This window comes from Drosophila rhopaloa, unplaced genomic scaffold, assembly GCF_018152115.1.
Source record: "Drosophila rhopaloa isolate 14029-0021.01 unplaced genomic scaffold, ASM1815211v1 contig_2, whole genome shotgun sequence".
Lineage (NCBI taxonomy): Eukaryota > Metazoa > Arthropoda > Insecta > Diptera > Drosophilidae > Drosophila > Drosophila rhopaloa.
In genome coordinates, this window is record NW_025335083.1 from 7,430,297 (window position 1) to 7,450,158 (window position 19,862).

At 40.0% G+C, this 19,862-nt stretch overlaps 2 protein-coding genes across 2 annotated transcripts; one reads left to right on the top strand and one right to left on the bottom strand.

The window, feature by feature from the left end:
* Nucleotides 1–11,822: 11,822 nt before the first annotated feature.
* LOC108043872 (leucine-rich repeat protein 1) lies at nucleotides 11,823–13,474 on the bottom strand. Its single transcript, XM_017122687.2, has 2 exons — nucleotides 12,837–13,474; nucleotides 11,823–12,778 (listed from the first exon to the last, which is right to left on the bottom strand). The coding sequence occupies exons 1-2, from the start codon at nucleotides 13,407–13,409 to the stop codon at nucleotides 12,065–12,067; spliced, it is 1,287 nt and encodes a 428-aa protein (XP_016978176.1). The 5' UTR covers nucleotides 13,410–13,474; the 3' UTR covers nucleotides 11,823–12,064.
* A 770-nt stretch (nucleotides 13,475–14,244) lies between these two features.
* On the top strand, nucleotides 14,245–19,614 carry LOC108052621 (long-chain fatty acid transport protein 4). The gene is made up of 4 exons (XM_044459830.1): nucleotides 14,245–14,446; nucleotides 17,260–17,889; nucleotides 18,013–18,214; nucleotides 18,274–19,614. The coding sequence occupies exons 1-4, from the start codon at nucleotides 14,340–14,342 to the stop codon at nucleotides 19,213–19,215; spliced, it is 1,881 nt and encodes a 626-aa protein (XP_044315765.1). The 5' UTR covers nucleotides 14,245–14,339; the 3' UTR covers nucleotides 19,216–19,614.
* Nucleotides 19,615–19,862: the final 248 nt, after the last annotated feature.

Genomic DNA, 19,862 nt, shown 5'->3' on the forward strand with positions numbered 1-19,862 from the left:
GGGGATCCACCTTAGCAACATTCGCTCCATTCGCCAGTAAACAAACAACCCAACAATCCAACATGTTGCCAGGCCAATTGATTCGCCCAAGCTCGGCTCTTTTCCAACTCTTTCCACCGCGAATAACAACTGGTTGCTGCTCTGCTCAGCCGGAAAGAGAAAAATATTACATGTTATTAATTACACACACGCTTTGCAAAAAATTGTGAATCATTGCGAGTTTATTTTCCAGATGCATACCCAATATATATTAGAGATTAAGACCACCGTGACCTAATAATCGCAATCTGGGAATTTCAAGACCTAAAACCGGATTAGAACGCCATAAAAGGTTATACATTATTTTGAATAGTATTTTGAGAAGACAAAGTCCAATTGTGAGTCTATCAATGATAATTAGAATTATAATGTAATGTAATGTTGTTAAAACTGGCTTGGCAGTTAGAAAAACTAATGCCAGTCGATATACATTAGTTTGACAGTTATTAAACAATTCAAATTGTTTTTTATACTGCACTTGAGTGCCTAACAAATTATTGTCAATAAATAAAATAAGTTAATGTTATAAATCGATAGATTCCAATCGCTTTCAATATGGAAATGAATCTGAGCCAAAGTTGTTTAGTAGTTTACTACATTCATTTTATTTATGGAAATTTATGCGAAAAGGTAAAACACATTTGCCCTTCTGCGTTTTGAATAATCATATTCTTCAAAATTAGTTGTCCATCGTTAATCGGCTTTTCGCATTAATATAAATAACAAGACCAGGTTTTGGAAAATGCGATTCTCTCAGTTCAAAACTAAATATTTAGAATTAAATATTAATTTCTGTCTCGCAAGTATGTACGTTAGTATGACTTTCAAAATGATAATTTTAAATTTGTATATTCTTCCAGTATCACAGTTTTCTATTTCTCATACTTGTCTTTAATCCAGTGAAACGTAACCTCTCTCACGATATCGACCCTATCGTTTTTGGTCAGTAAATTACTCATAGACTGCCAGCAACAAAATAAGTGATTACTTATTAATTATTTCCCGATCAAAGTGCAATCAACAATGCCAGAGTGCGAGGCGAGTGCTATTTTTGCCATTAATAAACATTTATCAAATGTTTCGCACTTTGATGGAGGCAATAGTAAAGGGCATGATAACCGAATCCAAATCCGACACGAATTGAAATTAATTTTAGAAATTTCGTATTTACGAGAGGTAAACACAAATGCTGAGGCTGATGGAGGAAACGAGGGAGACCTTATCTCACTGACCAGTTGTGGGAGTTGAGCTAAGTGGAGCTGAGTGTTATTCAATTATTAAGTGTAGCTTATTCTGCATTTAACGAGCAAACAAACACGCACTCTCACACATAGACAGGTTGTCATACAGCAGTACTGGAACACTAAGAAAAATATATCACATAAGGAATTAAATTATAAATATAATTTAAATGGTTGAAAATAGTGGTAAGACGAAAATTGCCTTAATTGACATAACATAAAATGCTTCAAAAACCAATAAATATCCATTTAACATATTTTTAAATACTAATAGACATACAAATTTAATTTAACTGGAATATTTAAAACTTTAACTGAAAAAAGGTATTATGAACAAATATTTATTAAAATAAAGAGCATCTACCTGGAGAAAAAAATCTTTGTTTTCGAGAAGAAAAATCTATTCGTTTTTTTTAATGTACACTCGCAGATACAGCTACAATTTGCGGCGACGGCTACGCAGATACTTGCTATGCAAATCAGCACGAACAATGCGCAGTTCATTAAATGAGCTGTTGAGCATAAATATATGAATTTATGCATGTTGTTATCGCCCTTCCCGTCCTTTGAGTCGCCCTATCAGCATTTGCAATGTCAGCTACAAACTGCATTATCATATGAATGGCTTTCCGACTCAAAACTCGTTTTGTTTCGGCAACACTTTGCGGCTGGCAACATGCTGCCATTGCTAATCGAAGCATTGGTCAATTCAATGATATTTAAAATGGAATTTCATATTATTTACTGTGTGGTTAGATTTTTCTGGACGCAAATATCGAAATTCCCCAGCTAACCCCTCAAATTCATGGCATTTTCGGACTTTTTAATTTCGCTCTAGGGCATTTGCAATAGCCACCACAAGCCGCAACCGATTTTGCCTGACACAAAGTGCGGCCGCTTGGCCAAAAAGTTATAGTCAAACTTTTAATAGTTCCCAAAGAGTAAGGCTAAAAGTTGGTGGGAGGAAAAGAGAGAATTCCAAGCGATTCGATTAAAAATCCAATGAAAAATATTTGCAAACGACAGAAGATACGAAAATGACAAGGCTGAAAAAAGGCAAGCCATGGTAATCGAAGATAATTTCTAATGTCAATCCTAGAAACATTCAATGGGAAACCTAGATGAGATAAGAAGGTAGATTTGTTTTGAAATGAATTTACAATCAGCAGTGGTCTTTACCATTTTGGTCTTTACCACTGTCTTTCAATTTTTACAGTATCTTGAAATTATTTATAAATTACTCAATCTATAGTATTATTTATACATTTCAAAGGTGTTTTACCTTATCAGTAGCAACAAGTTAAACTCTATTCGTTTAATGTTAAACACTTTAACTTCAAAAGGTTCCCCGAAAATACCAGAAAATCTATCACTTGAGAACACACACGAAATCCATTGAGGCATTGAATCTGCGACCTACTAAAGACTCCCCGGCAAAAAGGCAGAAAAGCAGAAAGGGGGTGAAATCAATGTGCAAATCTCATAAGATGCGGGCGTTTTGGGACCTTGGGGAGTGGGAGTGGGAAGGGTGGGAAATTCCCTTGCCATAAGACAAATTTCGCAAATACCCGAGTGCGGGGCTGAGCCCGTAAGTGCTCAGTGTGTCAATGTGGCAAATGTATTACAGATACTCGCATCACTGTATCTTTCTGCAGCCGCACCTCACTGCTAACCCTCTGAACACGTACTCAGTTCGTTGCTCGGATCAATTTCCAGGACAAGATTTATGCGTTCGCCAAAAAGGGGCCATAAAATATTTATTGTTTTCAAGTTGCATGGCCATGATAAGCGGCAGAAAAAGCAGCAGCCGCCTCAGGATACGAGATGGTTGGCTCAAGGATAACAGAACAAAGAGCAACAGGAACAATTCTTATCCTTATCCTGTAATGCGATACCAGTTGGATGAGCGGGCGGGGGGCTTGATATATTACCTTTAAATAGAAATTTATTTTCATGCTAAGTTCGAAATTTAAATGAGAATAGAGGATAGATGAGGGCTCAGAAATCAATTCCAATTAAAAGAGAGTATTGCAATCATCATAAACAAAAAGATGATGGGTTTTAAAGAAAAAATGGAAAATGTATGGCATATGGTTAAAACGTTTTGAATTTCAAAAGTCAATAAGATATTAATGAAGTTATTTGTAGACATTTCGGTTTTGTATGCTTCTTAAATAATTTAAGAAATAAACAAGGTTTTAAGTTTTCCCCATACAAAGTATAAACTTATCCCGTACATTTCCACATGTTTCATATGATTATAAAGGATAAAAAAAATTTTTGATTCTTTATAATAAATAAAGTTATACATTTTTGGATTTTTAAATAATTTAAGAAATAGATATAAAGTTCTTAAAAGATTTCATCATACGGAGTATCCAAATTTTACGCACATTTCCACATGTGATATTCAAATTCATTTAATGCGTCACAATTTAACCCTTCAATGCCCGCAACATCTGCACCGATTTATACAAATAATTAACTGTCAACTGCAGGCAGGCAGTCGTCGGAATTTTCCGCTTTTCTTTCCCTTCCTGCTAAGCGACACCTTGAGGGGATCAGCATCCCTACACTTGAAATTATAGGCAATCCTGCTGGCTTTTCGGAGAATGTGAAAAATGAAAAATATAAATAAATGTTGATGATTGTTTGGCAGCCACGAGGAGTTTGGCGCAAAGGGGGCAGGGTGATTTATAAAAATGTGCGAGAAAAATGATTTTTGCACGCCTCGGAGCCGTTGACAGGCCCAAACATCAGCCATAGCCATCAGCCCTCGGCTCGTCATCCACTGCTGCTCCTCCCGACTGCCAAAGTCATTAACTCGACAAACCGCCAACGTCAGCCACGCAGCTAGAGATGGAATATACAAATATGTGGGTTTTGCTTGACATCTAAAACTTAGGAGTCACAAGAGTTAGCTAAATATATTGGTAAGTGTTTACTTTTACACCTAAATTGGTTTTTATATTTGAGATCTACATTAAATACCATATTTCGGAAATAACTTACATTTGTATAAAACATCGAGAAAAATATTTTTCACTTTCACTTATTCGCTGCGTTTAACTTTTCAAAATAAAAGAAAATTTACTCCGATTTACTCAAAATGCAAGTTTTTTGCGTAATAAAAATCTTCATAAAATCGAATCTTAAAAGGAAAAAGATGACGGACTGATTCATAAACTTTTACTTGACTCCATCACACGAATCTGGTTATTTATTGAATAATATTTTCTGTCTTCATATATATTTTCCATATTTTGCTGAAGACTGAAAAAGTTAAGTGAAAGCAAGAGCCTGCATATTTGATTTTACCCTCCTGATGGTTACAATGAGAAATGCAAATGAAGAATATATTATGATGGGACTATATGATAATTTATTATTATTAGTATTGACTGACAATTGACAATCTGATCTTCCAATAAAAAGTTATTAATTAATATAAATACATAATGTGGGTGCTTATAAGATAAGATAACTACTAGTTTTCAAGCTGTTTTATATAAATACATTAATTATTTATGGTTTAAGAAAGTAACTAAAGTAGTTACCATTTTTGAAACTATTATAGAATCTCTATTATATTTATTAAATTATTATTAAATCGATATCTGAAGTATTTCCCATCTCCAGATCCGAAGCTGGCTGAGATGCCGGCAGAGGCGAGTTATGTGTAAGTGGAGCGGAAGTGCACCCGCACACACACCCGCACACACACAGTGGGTGTATTGCGAGGGGGCGGGGCTGAGGTGAAGGCAACTCGAAAAATGTTAAGGCATTCGTTATGTCAACAAGCAACAATGAGCAAGTGGGTCTGGAAAGGGGGCGGCAGATCCTTGTTAGGCACATTACATCACTCATTTTGAAGCAGCCTGTGCGCTTGTCCTTGCGACTGTGCTTGTGTTTGTAATTGTAAGTCGGGAGTTTCCTAACGACCAAGTTGCCTCTGCCTCGGCTTCCTTTTTTAATGAAGTGCAGCTCCTGTTTTCTCCACCCCCCTCCCCATCCTGTTGCAATTGCAGCCAAGCGACAAATGCCGCGCATTCCCATTTGCGGCGGAGGAGTGGAGCACCCGGTCCCAAACCCATTCCCACACCCAGATCCAGATCCAGTCCAGAGCCACTGGAGAAGTCGGGATACCACCGGGATCTGGGACTTACGGGGGCTACGGCTCTGTGGCCTTTCTGCTTTGCGGCACGTTCACGACTCTCTTTTGCGTTTTGTGTTTCTGCCTTTTGCCGTTGAAGGTATACAAATCTCTCGCTTCGGTGAATCCCAAGTGGAAAATGCGTTAATTGGGCATTAAATGGAAAATCGGGGTGGGGAATATTTGTTTTGTGCGCTGCTCATGTTTTTGGAATGTTGTGTTTTTATGTTGTATATTTAACAAACTGGCATTCATTTATTTTACAGTACCGAAAATTGTCCTAATATTACGTACTTAGGATTCAAATAGTCACAGCAATTCGCTTAGCCTAAACATAATACAATATTATCTAAAAATGATAAATAAGCTACTTAGTTTTATCACAATTTAGATAAAAATATAATAAAATGAAAAATGAATTTAATAATTAAAATTTTTTAGCACAGTCTAATTTTTACATTACGTGAATTTTAAAATTCACGTTTATTTCATATATTGACAATTCATTAAACTTCACTTAGTCTTCAGGATATATAATAAACTAAATTTTGTCATGAATGAATCTAAAAGTCCCCCTTCCTATAATATTATACTACACTATATAATAGATATTTTGCTAAGGTTAAAATAACTGGTTTAAAATTAGTTGACAGTTTATTGTTACCCAAACTCCATTTGGTCGTAGGGACCATCGCCTGGAAGTAATTACCCCACCTGGACCACCTGCTGGTTCAATCAACTAATAAACTTCCCGAAGCCGACAGCGACTGCAAAGTGATTATTGATTTAATTACACATCAAAGCTCCAAAGAAGATCACGAGGGGTGGTGCAAAGTAAATATGGGTGGTGGGTGGTGTTTGCTGGGTGGCGAGTGGAGTTAGAAGTCAATGTTTTAATAGGGAGAGCTCCGTCATCTTCTTCGTCGAGGCGAAACATCCAACCGGGCTGCTGTCGTCACTATGCCAAAGTAATAAAATGCTAATGAATTAATTTTAGCAGGAACCTTGCAATAAAGTGTCTCCCCCTTCCAATTTGTCCCCCTCAAGTGCTCCTGATATTTAACATTTACATTGGCCCAAAGACATTCCGGCGAGTGCATTAAATTTAACGAACTCTTATTATCTCGGAGCTCCAAAATGAATTATGCATTTAATATTATTATTAAACATTTTACTAACCCATCAAAGTCGGCTGCAAATATTTGATGTAGTTAAATTTTAATCATCTCCCGGCCCTGTTTACACAAGGGAGCATTTCAAATTGAAAACGTTCCCTAAATAGTTGCATTAAACAAATATTTCGGATGGGGGAAAGGGGAAGGGAGAAGGACGAGGGGTCGAGGGAGTCGGAAGTAGGCAAAAGCAATTTCCTAGTCACAGATTTGATTTTGTTTGCCGAAGCGGTGCGGCATAAAATCGTTTGCCAAATGCCAAAGCGCCCAGATGTATCTGAGAGATACATTCGGCTAATGAAATGCACGCTCCGCCGAAGTGGGCTGCTCCGGGGTGCGGGGCCTGTGGAAACTGGGCAAATAATCAACTCCGGAGCGGGAACAACAATAAGGACCACAGTCGATCCACCGAAGACCTCGTAAAAAAACTCACCACACGATAAAAATCAAAGAGAAATATCTGCCAATTCAATATTGTGTTAAAAGAACTGGAGTCGATTGGGGATTACTTAGTTTTTCTTTGCACGAAGTAGATTTAAAAAGGATGTTTTTGTTCTTCCAGAACTTGAGACCAGTTCAAATTAAATATTAATGAATTTAGATCCAGTTTATGTGAAGAAATTTTTTCTACTTCATTTTGTCATTTTGTTTTAAAATTGATTCTGCCTTAAAAACATATTATTCGAACTAAATAGACTGTAAGTAATCGAAGTTTTTTGTACCAAAAGAAAACAATTATAATAGTCAACATATATAATTTCAATATAAGTTTAAGGTTATCTGTTGTACTAATAATCTAATATTAAAGAAATAAATTGAATTTATAATGATATAAATTCTTAAGACCTTTTAAACATAGAAACAGCAATTTAATTTTTAAAATATCTTTTACATTTGAATGCAAATACAATGTTTATAAAAACGTTGTTTATTTAAAGTAATAAAATTTTAATATAATGAACGTTTTCGTCCTGCCGAATATACCCTACTTACTTCCGGATTTTCTTGTAGAAGAGCTCGCCTTTGCTGACCGCAAAGCAAAACTTTTTGCGTCAGATTTATGCGGCAATATTTTGCTTTGAAATCGCATCGTGGCCAACACCCACTACTCCCAACAACCACCACCACCCACCACCCACTACCCACTACCCAACCACCCATCGGAGCACAAAGACAAACACAAATACAACCTGTAGCATTCATCCGCCTGCCTGAGTTTCCGTTAAACGGGAGTTCTATTTACATTTTGCGCTCGAACGCATTTTATCTTTATCTTTTATGGCAAGCTGAATGGATTCGTGGGATGAGCATCTAAATTTTAAATTGAAAATTGATTTTTCCCAATGCTCGAGTGTTCGCAATGCTTTGTTGTTTGACTAGAATTTATATTTTTCCAGCTTTCTGTGCGGGTTGGTCAACGTTTTTTCGAATGATTCGTCTTTGGCCCGCGGTCAGATGGAAAAGAATTCGCTGGGGGCGTTTTTTTTTCGATAACCAAAGTCGAATTTGGGAAACCAACATAAGTGCGCCTGAGTGACTTTCAATTCAACATTGAAGGATTTCCCATCCCTTTGCCTGTTTTCCTTTTTTAGGAATCGTAAATATGAAAAATACAAGCGAATTGATATCCTTAATTTGGGCGGCATTTGCTTGCTATTCGGCAGAGATTGGATTTCTTATCTGACTAATTTTATGAATCTGACCTTATTTTGATTTGATGCATAACATGTCTTCCCTTCTTTTAAGATTTAAATAATGAAATTTGCAAATAACTTTTGATTTCTGTACTATCAGAGTTTTGGAATGAAACGCAAAAAAACAAAAAAATTATTCTTAGTTATGAGTGGAAGTTTTTTTAATACAAATCGTTTGGACGCTTTAAGAATAGTTTAAATATTTAATCTTTTTTTGTTTTATACCTTAGAAATATTGTATTAATCATTTTTTTTATCAAATACCTTTTTAAGTGAAATTTATACCTTCAAGTTAAGCGCATTCCTTTGGTGAATCCTCAGGATAAACATTTTTTTCCACCCTTCTTGGCGAAGTCTTAAAGTAAGTTTATTGATTTTCTGTGGCTCTTATCTAAATTTGCTGTAACAGTTAGCAAGTAAATTTGAAATATTATTAAGACAAATATACAGGGTGTGGAGGAATGAGTCCAGGTCATAAGCCTATCAAAACGTTTTTATTGGATCCCTGCACGCGTCTGGGCGACAAGCCCCCTGCGAAAATGGGGGAAAACCGAGGGGGTCGTCGACAGTTTCGCGTGTGTTTGCACTTTTCCGGTCGTTTTTCCAGCCTTGAAGGCGACTCTTTCGGGGGATGTTGGTATTGTGTTAAAGAAATTGATAGCGGACGACAAATCATACCTTGAGACGAGGTCGGAAAACTGGGGCTGCACTTGGTTTTTGGGGTGGCTGGTGGCCCAGTGGTGGCTCCACGGCTTATTTAGCCCGTAATGTGGTGGCTGATGTACTGTTGTTGTTGCACAATTTGCCGGCCTGCTAATAAAATTTGATAAGCCAAAGTGGAGCAGCGCCAGACGAGGCAAATAAAATGTTTACCCGCTGCACGCAAATTGGGGATAAATTTTATGTAATGCAGGGGGAGTGACACAGCACCCAGACATCCACCCCAGATTTTTGGGGTGGGGGGTCCCCCAACTCCCGGCAATTGCAAAGTTAATTTGCGCATAAAAATGTTACCAGGGGAGTCATCTGTCCGGGTCTGGCTTTGGCCTCCTTCGAGGATTAGCCATAAAAGTGTTCGCCCAATTTTTCAATGCCCTTTGATTTATGCCAATGTGTTTTGATTTGCGCCATTTCATTCTATTCTATTTGATGATCCCCTGGCCATTACCATTTTCGGTTTGATGCATGCGAAATGCATTTTTGATGACAGTTAATGGAGTTTTTACTGTCTCCGAGCGTGGACTTTATGCGGGGGTATTTCTGGGGGACCTGCTAAATTTCCATTCCCTTAGCTGACTTGGCACATTTTGATGTTGGCTTTTGCTTTTTTGCTTTCGGTTTTAGGCCGGGGACAGTGCAAATAATTCGGGGTTGGTTGGTTTTATTGGGAGTTGGAGGGGCCAGACAGACCGAATTTCGAAACGTTTTTATATGGTCTGGATGGTTTATAAGGATTTTTTCCATTTATGGGTATATAAAATATACAAATTTCTGAGCTAACAACGTTTTAATGGGCCTGAGACGGCAGTAAAGTAAAAAGTTTCGCAAAGCCTGAAGAGCATGCTTAAAATTTAAAGAAGAAAAATCATGAAACACAGCAATCAACATTTTACTTTTGATTTTAGTAAAGGAATCTTAAAGTGATTTATGTATTTTTATCTGGCAAAGGTAAGTCTTTATATAAATATAGGAACATTTTTAAATCACCGTTTTAATAATTAACTATTAAAAATAGTATTAAAAACCTGAAAACCAGATTTTAGAAGAAAGTTTTAAAGCTGTAAACTGCAGTTTTGGTAATTTAAGAACAAAAATATTATATTTAAACTCACACTAAAAGTTGTTCGCTAAAATTGAAAGCTAGCTTTTCGAATTAAACATAACAACAAGCTAAGCACAATAAAATACCATCCTCAAATTCCATATGCACATAGCAGAGATTTCCTGCCATTAGGCCTACTTTTAGGCTTACTGACCGAGTCGAGTTGCAAATGTAAAGTCATGCCAAATATTTGCGCACACAAAGCGACAAAGTCAGGGCCGAAAAGCAAAAAGGACATCGTGTGGGCAAACACACTTACACACGAGTCGCCAACCACCCAACCACCCAGTAACTCACGCATCTGCATAGCAAACAAAAAGGAAATCCTGCAGAATGAGGATGGGAACAGGAAGCGGAAGCGGGCCAGGACACTTAAATGCTGCTCAAAATTGGATTTGGGGCAGCTTAGAGAAATTCTCGGGCCCCCACTGCCCACCTCCCCCGTACCAGACAAATGCTGATAAACATTTTTATAGTTAGGCTCGAGTTTGCCACAAGTCATGGCTCATCCTTTTGGCTCTGAAAGGATCTCTGCCTTCGCCGCCTTATTCCCCAGCTGCACATTAAAGCCTAGAAATGCGAGTGGGTGGTGGTGGCAGGCGAGTCCTTCAAGGCTGTGTCGCTGTTTATGCTTATTTAAAAAAGTGGCATCGCTTCGAAGTTTTGATTTGATAAAGCAAAAGAAAAGCAAGGAACGGCAAACGATAAGGACCAGACTAGGAAATGTAAGACTGCTGAAATTCGGATACCCTTTCATAAATTTCAAGTCACAGAGGGATAAATATATGGTAGATTTTTAGGACCGGTTCATGAATTTCTCTTGCATTTAAATTTAAAGTCAGTAGTTTTTGCAACTTATATTTTGATGTATATAGAAATTTATTTGATTGCTAAATTCGGGGTCCATAAAAATTAAGATGTACATTTTGCTGGTGGTTTTTAATATATACATAGTACTACTTATAATATGTTTCTATAAGTTCATAAAATTATAAAAAAAAATTTTAAACATAAATTAACAATTAACAAAATAAATTAAGAAATTAAATGACATCCAGTAAGGGTATTAAAAAGATGTGCGTATGGGGCGGAAATATAAGAAGGCGCACAGTGGGGTGAGTAGGTGCGCCAGCTGATAAAAAATCGTTTATGCAAGTCACATACGCACGAAGCTTTTAATAATAAAAACAACGGGCTTCTGTAATACGAAAACAAAGTAAGCAACCAAGCGTGCGTGTGAATGTCTTTATGCCAGCGAAAATGTACCGAAGGATGTTCACTGTATGCAAGGAGTATCAGTATCCCACTTATTGGCTCTGTCCAAAACAAAAAGAAATCAATGCGTTATCCTCTACATGTGTAACCTTTAACGATCCCATTTCTTTATCAAATTTGCAAAGTTTTCTTAAAACTTAGTAATGCTGACAAGGCTGTGTTCACACATTTTTAAAATTCGATATTTGCTGAACTAGAACTTATAGAATTAATGTGCAAAATAAAAATCGTTTTTAAGCTATGTTTTTCTTAAGAAAAACATTTTATTTACAATTTTAAAAACAAGATAAAAAATATTGAGCAAATGTAGTAAAATTGTATTTTGAAAAAGTATCTTTAATCCATCATTTATATTTTTGGCCCTTTTAATCTAAGCTATTTGGTTGCTCCTTTAAAAAGTTTTACGTTTCATACAAAGATGACTAATTTCATGATAAATTCGCTTTTATTGGCAGTTTAAGTTCAACAACATAAATAATTCGTATGTATGTATACGGGGAATGAAAAGTAATATCAAAAATGGTAAACAAAATCACCATTTTTAAAAAATCAAAGACATTTTTGAACAAGGGTTCCGCCATCCTCCAGCAAAAAACTAGCATAAATAAACATTGGATTAAATAGACTTATAGTTAAAAATCGGCTCTGATTCTGGGCAACTGCCCTAATCAGGGAAACATTAAGCTGAACAGAGCCTTTAGCTGCACCGAGGCACTGCAGCCGGGACCGCAGATGACCACATCTGCGTAGATCTGATGCTCGCGGCTGTATGTGAGGTTCTTGATGTTGGTGAATTTTGGCTGGACCACTCGTTGGAGGAGGTCCTCCTTGCGCAGGGCGTAGCAGAGCTGGCCACACAGGCACTTGGGCGCCTCACAGATCAGTTCGATGAGCACAGCGGGCACAGAACCCGCCGGCAAAGGCAGCTTATAGTTGGCCACTGACCGGGCCGCCTTGAGCCACAGGGGCTGAGGTGTGTTGGCGGCCGCTGTTTGCTGAGCCAGCTGCTGGGCCGCCTCGGCATTGAAGGCTTTAAAGCAATTGCCCCACACATCTAGCAAGTCGATGTGCAGGTCCTCGATGGCAGCAGGCAGTGACTCCAGTTTGTTGCTACACACGTGCAGTTTTCGCAGGGCCTGCAACCGGCGGATGGCAAAAGGCAGCCGACTGAGAAGGTTGTGGTTCAGGTTTAGCGAGACTAGGCGCTCAAACTTGACCAGTGGGGGAGGAAAGTGGGTGAGCCCGTTGCTCGACAAATCCAGTTCGCCGAGGGATTGGCTCAGCTTAGTACCCCGCAACCAGCACCAGTCGTTCAGTTCACCCAGGCAGTTGCTACCCAAATGCAGCGAGGTCAGGGCCAGGCGACCCAATTCTGGAGGAATCTGGAGAGCAGAATAAGGTAGTAATAAATGGGCATCATGGGTACAGAGATCAACACACCTTGGTTATTTTGTTGCCGCTGACATCCAGCTTTGTCAGGTTGCGCAGGGAGCACACTTCGAAGCTCAGCTTAACCAACTGGCTGTTGTTGATGGTCAGAGACTTAAGGGTGCGCGGGAATCCCTTGATGGGGTACTCGCTCCGTTTGCTGATTACCATTCGCACCTGGGGCTGCGCTTTTTGTGGAATGGCCGTGGCGGCGGCGATGTTCAGTCTTAGGTTGATGGCGTCCTTGCCGTCCATGCCCAGTTTGAGGGTCTGCAGGAATCCCTTTAGCTGGATGGGATCGCACTTGATGAGCAGGTTCTCCGGCGGCTGCAGGAACCCAATGGTGGCCTTGCCGTCCAGTACGAACTTGGTGTGGACGGCGTGGATGTTGTCGCGCACTTTGTAACGACTACCCGTCTTGTTTTGCCCGCTGAAAAGGACCATTTCCAGCTCCTTCTTGGTGTTCCCATTCGCGTCCCTGGCGCTTTGCTTGTAGCCAATGGCCAGCGTGGACTTCAGGGGCCTCGGCGTCCGGTTCGCTTGGGTAGTGCGGTTCACAACCTGCACCTCGCACAATATTTTCATGGCGAGGCAGTGTTTATACAATAAAAAACCCGCTAAATAAAACAAAACATTTGTAAAGTTGCCACCTGGTCAGCTAGTCAGCTGATGGAATGATATTGCCACACTGCGGATAAGTCGTAGCGATAGTTATATGCTAAAGTTTTAGGAACTGGTTCCGAACGGCACCAATAAAAGCTCAAATAAAAAAAACAAACAAAGCAGGACAATACAAGTTACCAAACCAATACAGGCAACTGCATTTGTTTGAAAATTTAAAAGCTATTTAAATAAAAACACAGGAAAATGCTTTTTCGCAAGGCCCGTCGACACTTTTTGCCGTTCTATATGTTCAATGGATTCTTGTGACAGCGCAACGAGCGGTATCAGCGTTTGCGTTACAACAGCTCCAATATTGGTTATTCGAGGCCTGAGCTTACCGTGAGTAATACTTGCAACATATGGAGCAATACAATTAAAAACATCATTCATTGGTTAAAAGAATATAAATACTTTTTAGGAATAATAAGTTTTAAACCTTGATATACTGTTACTAAAATGCCATATATAACATTCCTTTTTACTTACCAAAGTTAGAGTTACCGTTATTTGTTCTGATAACAGTTTTTTCTTTGCATTCTCCTGTAGCACAACAGCTTGTTGGACAACCATTTGAACAGCAATGTGATTATAAACATCGACAACTGCGCGCTCTACAGCACCAATGTAAGTGTAAATTTTAAAAATACTCGATCCCTTCCAATAACGGTATTCCATTTCCGGCGATCTGGCAACGCGCAGCGTCCAGCTGATCGTAAGTCGATGATTTACGGAGCGCACGATCACGATCGGCAGCGAAACCGACGCCAGCGGTTTTTAGTCATATTTCGGTTTTTCTGCGCAACGGTCGCTTTCGGCTTGGCCATCGCCTGCGTCATCTACACGCTCCACACAATGGGCTGGATTTTTGCTGTGCTCGTCGCGCTGGTCGCTCTGCTCCTCACCAAACCGGGCTGGCGCTGGTTCTACATAGCGGGCGCAACCGCTAGTCGCGATCTGACGTGAGTCTCCTTAGCGGGTGCGCACTGTACCCCAAGCAGTCGGTTTACAATAAGTTTACAATAACCGCCTCCGGGGAGGGGTGTATTTCTACACAATATATCCGGGCTTTCTTTTGTGATTCCATTGGGGCATCAGAGAACAGAAAATCACCCGAGTGCGAGTACTTTGAGCATTGTACTCTGTCTTTTGCCCCCTCCATCCCCCAGTTCGAAACCGCAGAGAAACTCGTTTTCCGTCTATTTGGGTCGCCATCTGCAGCAGCCATTTCCAGTTGTCGGTGGAAAACTGTAAAGAGAAAACTCCATGGGAAATGGCTACGATTATGACGAATAGCTAACGGAAATTATTGGTTTTTGCCACTCGATTACGAGGTTTATTGACTTCTTCAGGTTCAAGGTCGCCCAGCCCCAAAACCAAAACAAACTCGCTTTTATTTACCATTGGCTTCGTACGATCGTCGCCCAACGAAACCCTCGACGCATACTAATCGATCCGATCGAGTGCGTCAGCCGGAAGACTACTGGCACACTAACCGATCTGTTCTTGAAAACGTACGCCAAAAGCCGAAGCTTGGGCAATTAAAATGGCGGAAGTGTCGCCTCAGTCTTTGTTTTTGGGTTTTCTAGGTTTGCCAGCATAACATATTTATTGAAAGAAGTAAGGTACTGCACGAAAATATTCATTGCTAAACTATTAAATTCAATACCTTAAAGCTCTATCTTAAGATTTTCTTAAAATTTTGGATGTTTTACCTCTGTGATGGATTTGAATTTCAAATTGTCTGTAGTTTCCAGACCTCCTTTTCATTTTTGTATCAAAGTTTCAGGCTTTAACATTCGATTTTGTTAAATTGACGGAAGTGTCGTCTTTGACTTGGCTACAAATCCCGAAAGATTGTCGAAAATATTCGTTTGACACAGCAATCAAAATGCAAAATAAAATTAACATTTCAAAATAATTATTTTAATTACTTAAATTTAATTACGTACATGCATACATAATTATCGACACTTAAATAAAATTAAAATTTTCACAATAAAAGACCTCCCAAACTTTAAAAATATTCTTAAAATCTTTCATTTAATGCTTTATGTTTCAAGTATTTTAATGAATTTTAATAAAATTACTATTAAAATGGACTTAAAACCAATGATAAGTTATGAAAACTGCAAAATTCTCTCGACTGAAACAGGCAAAATTTAATTATCTCAGCATTTTGTGCTTTAACGAGTCTCACACAGCAGATCAAGTTCCATGCCAAGGCCAGCACTGGTTTTGTCTTCACTAACTTCGAATATATGTATTCTCTCGTATATCTTCGTTCGCAACAGATTCTTAAATTCAACTTCAAATCTGTCTGGGCGACCTTGGTCTCGCTTTAAAGCTTTGCTTCGGCCTGCAGCCGACTTATCTACAAGCAAACATGTCCAGCACTTCCAAAAATTCCAATCTAACCACTCGAGGGGGGTCACAAGGCCTGATTAAAGCCTTATAAATACACGGCTAACGAGGGCTAAACTAACTGCTTAGCCGGCAATCTAATCGACACTTCAATCCCGCCAGCGGTGCAAAGTACGCACGAGTGCAAAGCGAATTTAAATTGAGATCGTCGATGTGGTCGAGTCCCAAGTCTAGTGCAAGTTTTTCCAATTCCTAATATACAGACCATCGAACTATTGCGGTTGATGTTTGCCAGACGGAAACGAACGATTTGAATTGGCTTTGCCGCATATACATACGTATATATACAATAGCGTATAAAATCTCTCTACATCTTTTACTTGAAGTACTTCGAAAGGCTTTCAGACTGAAAAACCTTTTTTTTTGCATATCTTAATCAGCTTATCAACCAATTAATGTAAAAATTGTCAGAAAATCAGTTTAACAATAGAAAATCAGAATCTAAATTTCCATTTGTTAATGCCCGAGTTTTATGTGAACTAGGTAATCAATGGTAAATGTTATCTTGGGTATTTACGTTTGTTCATTTTGCTGATAGCTGCTTCAATATTGATAATTAAAACAAACAGAATTTACTGTTGAACTGTAAATGTTCTTAGGAAATCCCTTAATCCTCATTGGTGATAAAATGGTATAGCATGTGACAACGTAACTCGATTTAAAACTTACAGTTTTGTAAAGCTGCTACAATTACAGTTAGACAAATATTTCATTTTATTTTCTTTGGTACTCTCGAATATTTTACATCAACTTTCTCGTGAACTTTGCATAACTCAGCTCAAATTTAGCAACGTCATAAATTTGTGGCTCGAATAGTCGGGACTAGGTTACCACGTTCGGTTTCGATTGCAGCCACTTCAGGCGGGTTTATCTCTGGTTTTATCGCATTACGGCTATTGCGCTTGTCGCGCTTCGATTTCTGTGCTCTGTTTTTAGAGGCCCCAACCACTAACCATAAAACACACGCGATCGATAGCAAACATACTACCGACTTACCCTCTTATCAAACAATTTCCCTACATATGTATTAATTATTTTAATTTTTTTTTTTTTTTTTTACTTAAATATACATGACAAAACTGAACCTTTATATTTTTCATTGCCAAAGGACAAACAAATCACCAAATATAAGCCAACACTTTGTTCAAAAGCTAAATAATTTATTTAATTACTCATTAATTTAGTAAATTATCGTACTGTTTCCACATTTTTATTAGTATCTTCCTAATGTTTATTTAATTTTTAAACTAAGTACAAAGTAATTACCGCTTGTCATTAAACAATTTTTATATTAAGATTTGGAAATATAACAGAGTTTTGGAGATTTTTTTAAAGAAACTATTCTTTTTAGAGCTCTCTGGGCCTATATCAAGCTCTTGAGGTACACGAAGCGCCATGAGCGGCTCAACTACACCGTGGCGGATGTCTTTGAGCGGAATGTTCACATCCACCCGGAAAAGGTGGCCGTGGTGAGCGAGACGCAGCGCTGGACCTTCCGTCAGGTGAACGAGCATGCCAACAAGGTGGCCAACGTGTTGCAGGCCCAGGGATACCGGAAGGGGGATGTGGTGGCTCTGCTGCTGGAGAACCGTGCCGAGTACGTGGCCACTTGGCTGGGTCTCTCCAAGATCGGCGTGATTACCCCGCTGATCAACACGAACCTGCGCGGTCCTTCCCTGCTGCACAGCATCACGGTGGCCCACTGCACGGCCCTCATCTACGGCGAGGACTTCCTGGAAGCGGTCTCCGACGTGGCCAAGGATCTGCCCGCCGACCTGACTCTCTTCCAGTTTAACAACGAAAACAACAACAGCCAGACGGACAAGAACATTCCGCAGGCCAAGAACCTGAACGCTCTGCTGACCACCGCCAGCAATGAGAAGCCCAACAAGACGCAGGTGAACCACCACGACAAGCTCGTCTACATCTACACCTCTGGCACTACGGGTCTGCCCAAGGCAGCCGTCATCTCTCACTCCCGGTAGGTACAAATGGTTATTTAAACTACATGAGACTATTGTTAATTAAAATATTAGGTACCTACATATATCTGCAATACGACATACAAAACTTATTAATTTTTTCGTAACGTTTTTACCCTAAGGTATTTGTTTATCGCTGCTGGCATCCACTACACCATGGGTTTCCAGGAGGAGGACGTCTTCTACACGCCCTTGCCTTTGTACCACACCGCTGGAGGCATAATGTGCATGGGTCAGTCGGTGCTCTTCGGCTCCACGGTTTCCATTCGCAAGAAGTTCTCCGCCTCCAATTATTTCGCCGACTGCGCCAAGTACAATGCCACAGTAAGTGGAATTTATTGCCCCTCGACATCAGTCACTAATGCAGGCTTTGTAATTCCCAGGTCGGTCAGTATATCGGTGAGATGGCACGCTACATTCTGGCTACAAAACCATCGGAATATGACCAGAAACACCGAGTGCGTCTAGTCTTTGGAAACGGACTGCGTCCGCAGATTTGGCCACAGTTCGTGGAGCGCTTCAACATCGCCAAGGTGGGCGAGTTTTACGGCGCCACAGAGGGCAATGCGAACATCATGAACCACGACAACACTGTGGGTGCTATCGGCTTCGTGTCGCGCATCCTGCCAAAGATCTACCCGATTTCGATCATTCGCGCCGATCAAGACACTGGGGAGCCCATTAGGGATAAGAATGGTCTGTGCCAGCTGTGTTCTCCTAACGAGCCTGGCGTATTTATCGGCAAGATCGTCAAGGGAAATCCATCTCGCGAATTCCTCGGCTATGTTGACGAAAAGGCCTCTGCCAAAAAGATTGTAAAGGATGTATTTAAGCACGGCGATATGGCTTTCCTCTCCGGAGATCTGCTGGTGGCCGACGAGAAGGGCTATCTGTACTTCAAGGATCGCACTGGCGACACCTTCCGCTGGAAGGGCGAGAACGTGTCCACCAGCGAGGTGGAGGCGCAGGTCAGCAATGTGGCTGGGTACAAGGATACTGTGGTATACGGCATTACAATTCCGCACACCGAGGGAAGGGCCGGTATGGCCGCCATCTACGATCCTGACCGGGAACTGGACCTCGATACTTTCGCCGGTAGCTTGGCCAAGGTGTTGCCCGCCTACGCACGTCCCCAGATTATTCGGTTGCTCACCAAGGTGGACCTCACTGGCACCTTCAAGCTACGAAAGGTAGACCTGCAGAAGGAGGGCTACGACCCGGCCCTGATCAAGGATTCCCTGTACTACCAGACATCCAAGGGACGTTACGAGCTGCTCACGCCCCAGGTGTACGATCAGGTGCAGCGCAACGAGATCCGCTTTTAGGAGCTGCAACGGGGTTATATTTAAGCCTTGCCTATTGCCCAATATGCTGTTAATTAGTGCGTAAGACAACCACGAGTCGACTTAGTCTAATAGAAAGAAACGGGAAAATTCGGCACCGGAGATCATCCAGCCTCCGAATCACATTTTCATGTCACCATTCCACTTTTGTACACCGTAAGCATATATATCGTAAACGCAGTTGTTTCTGTATTTGTGTAGATATTAGCCTCTTATACGCATTTTAATTGTTTTTAGCCTGCTAAAGAACCTTGTTAAGTGCAATTCCAATCCAGCTATTGTTTAGTCAGTTTTAGTGGCATTTACACTTCCATTCTCGCTGCGTTTGCCTGTACATACGATGATTTTGTATCAAATAAAGTTCGTTTCTGTACCACTGAATGTATTTAAATTCTCCGTCTATCGTGCTGGAGAATGACACCGACCCACCTGCATACAAATGATCCTCCAATTGGCGGCTATTCGCACGACTCGCCGATCTATAGAAATGCACACAGATACAATCACGCCATGAGTATTTAATTAACAAAACTTGAACCAAGTCGACATTCGAGTGCACCAAAGGGCATGAAATTAACGAGAATGTTTATTAAGATTAAACAATCTGATCATGAGAGTGAGTCATGAAG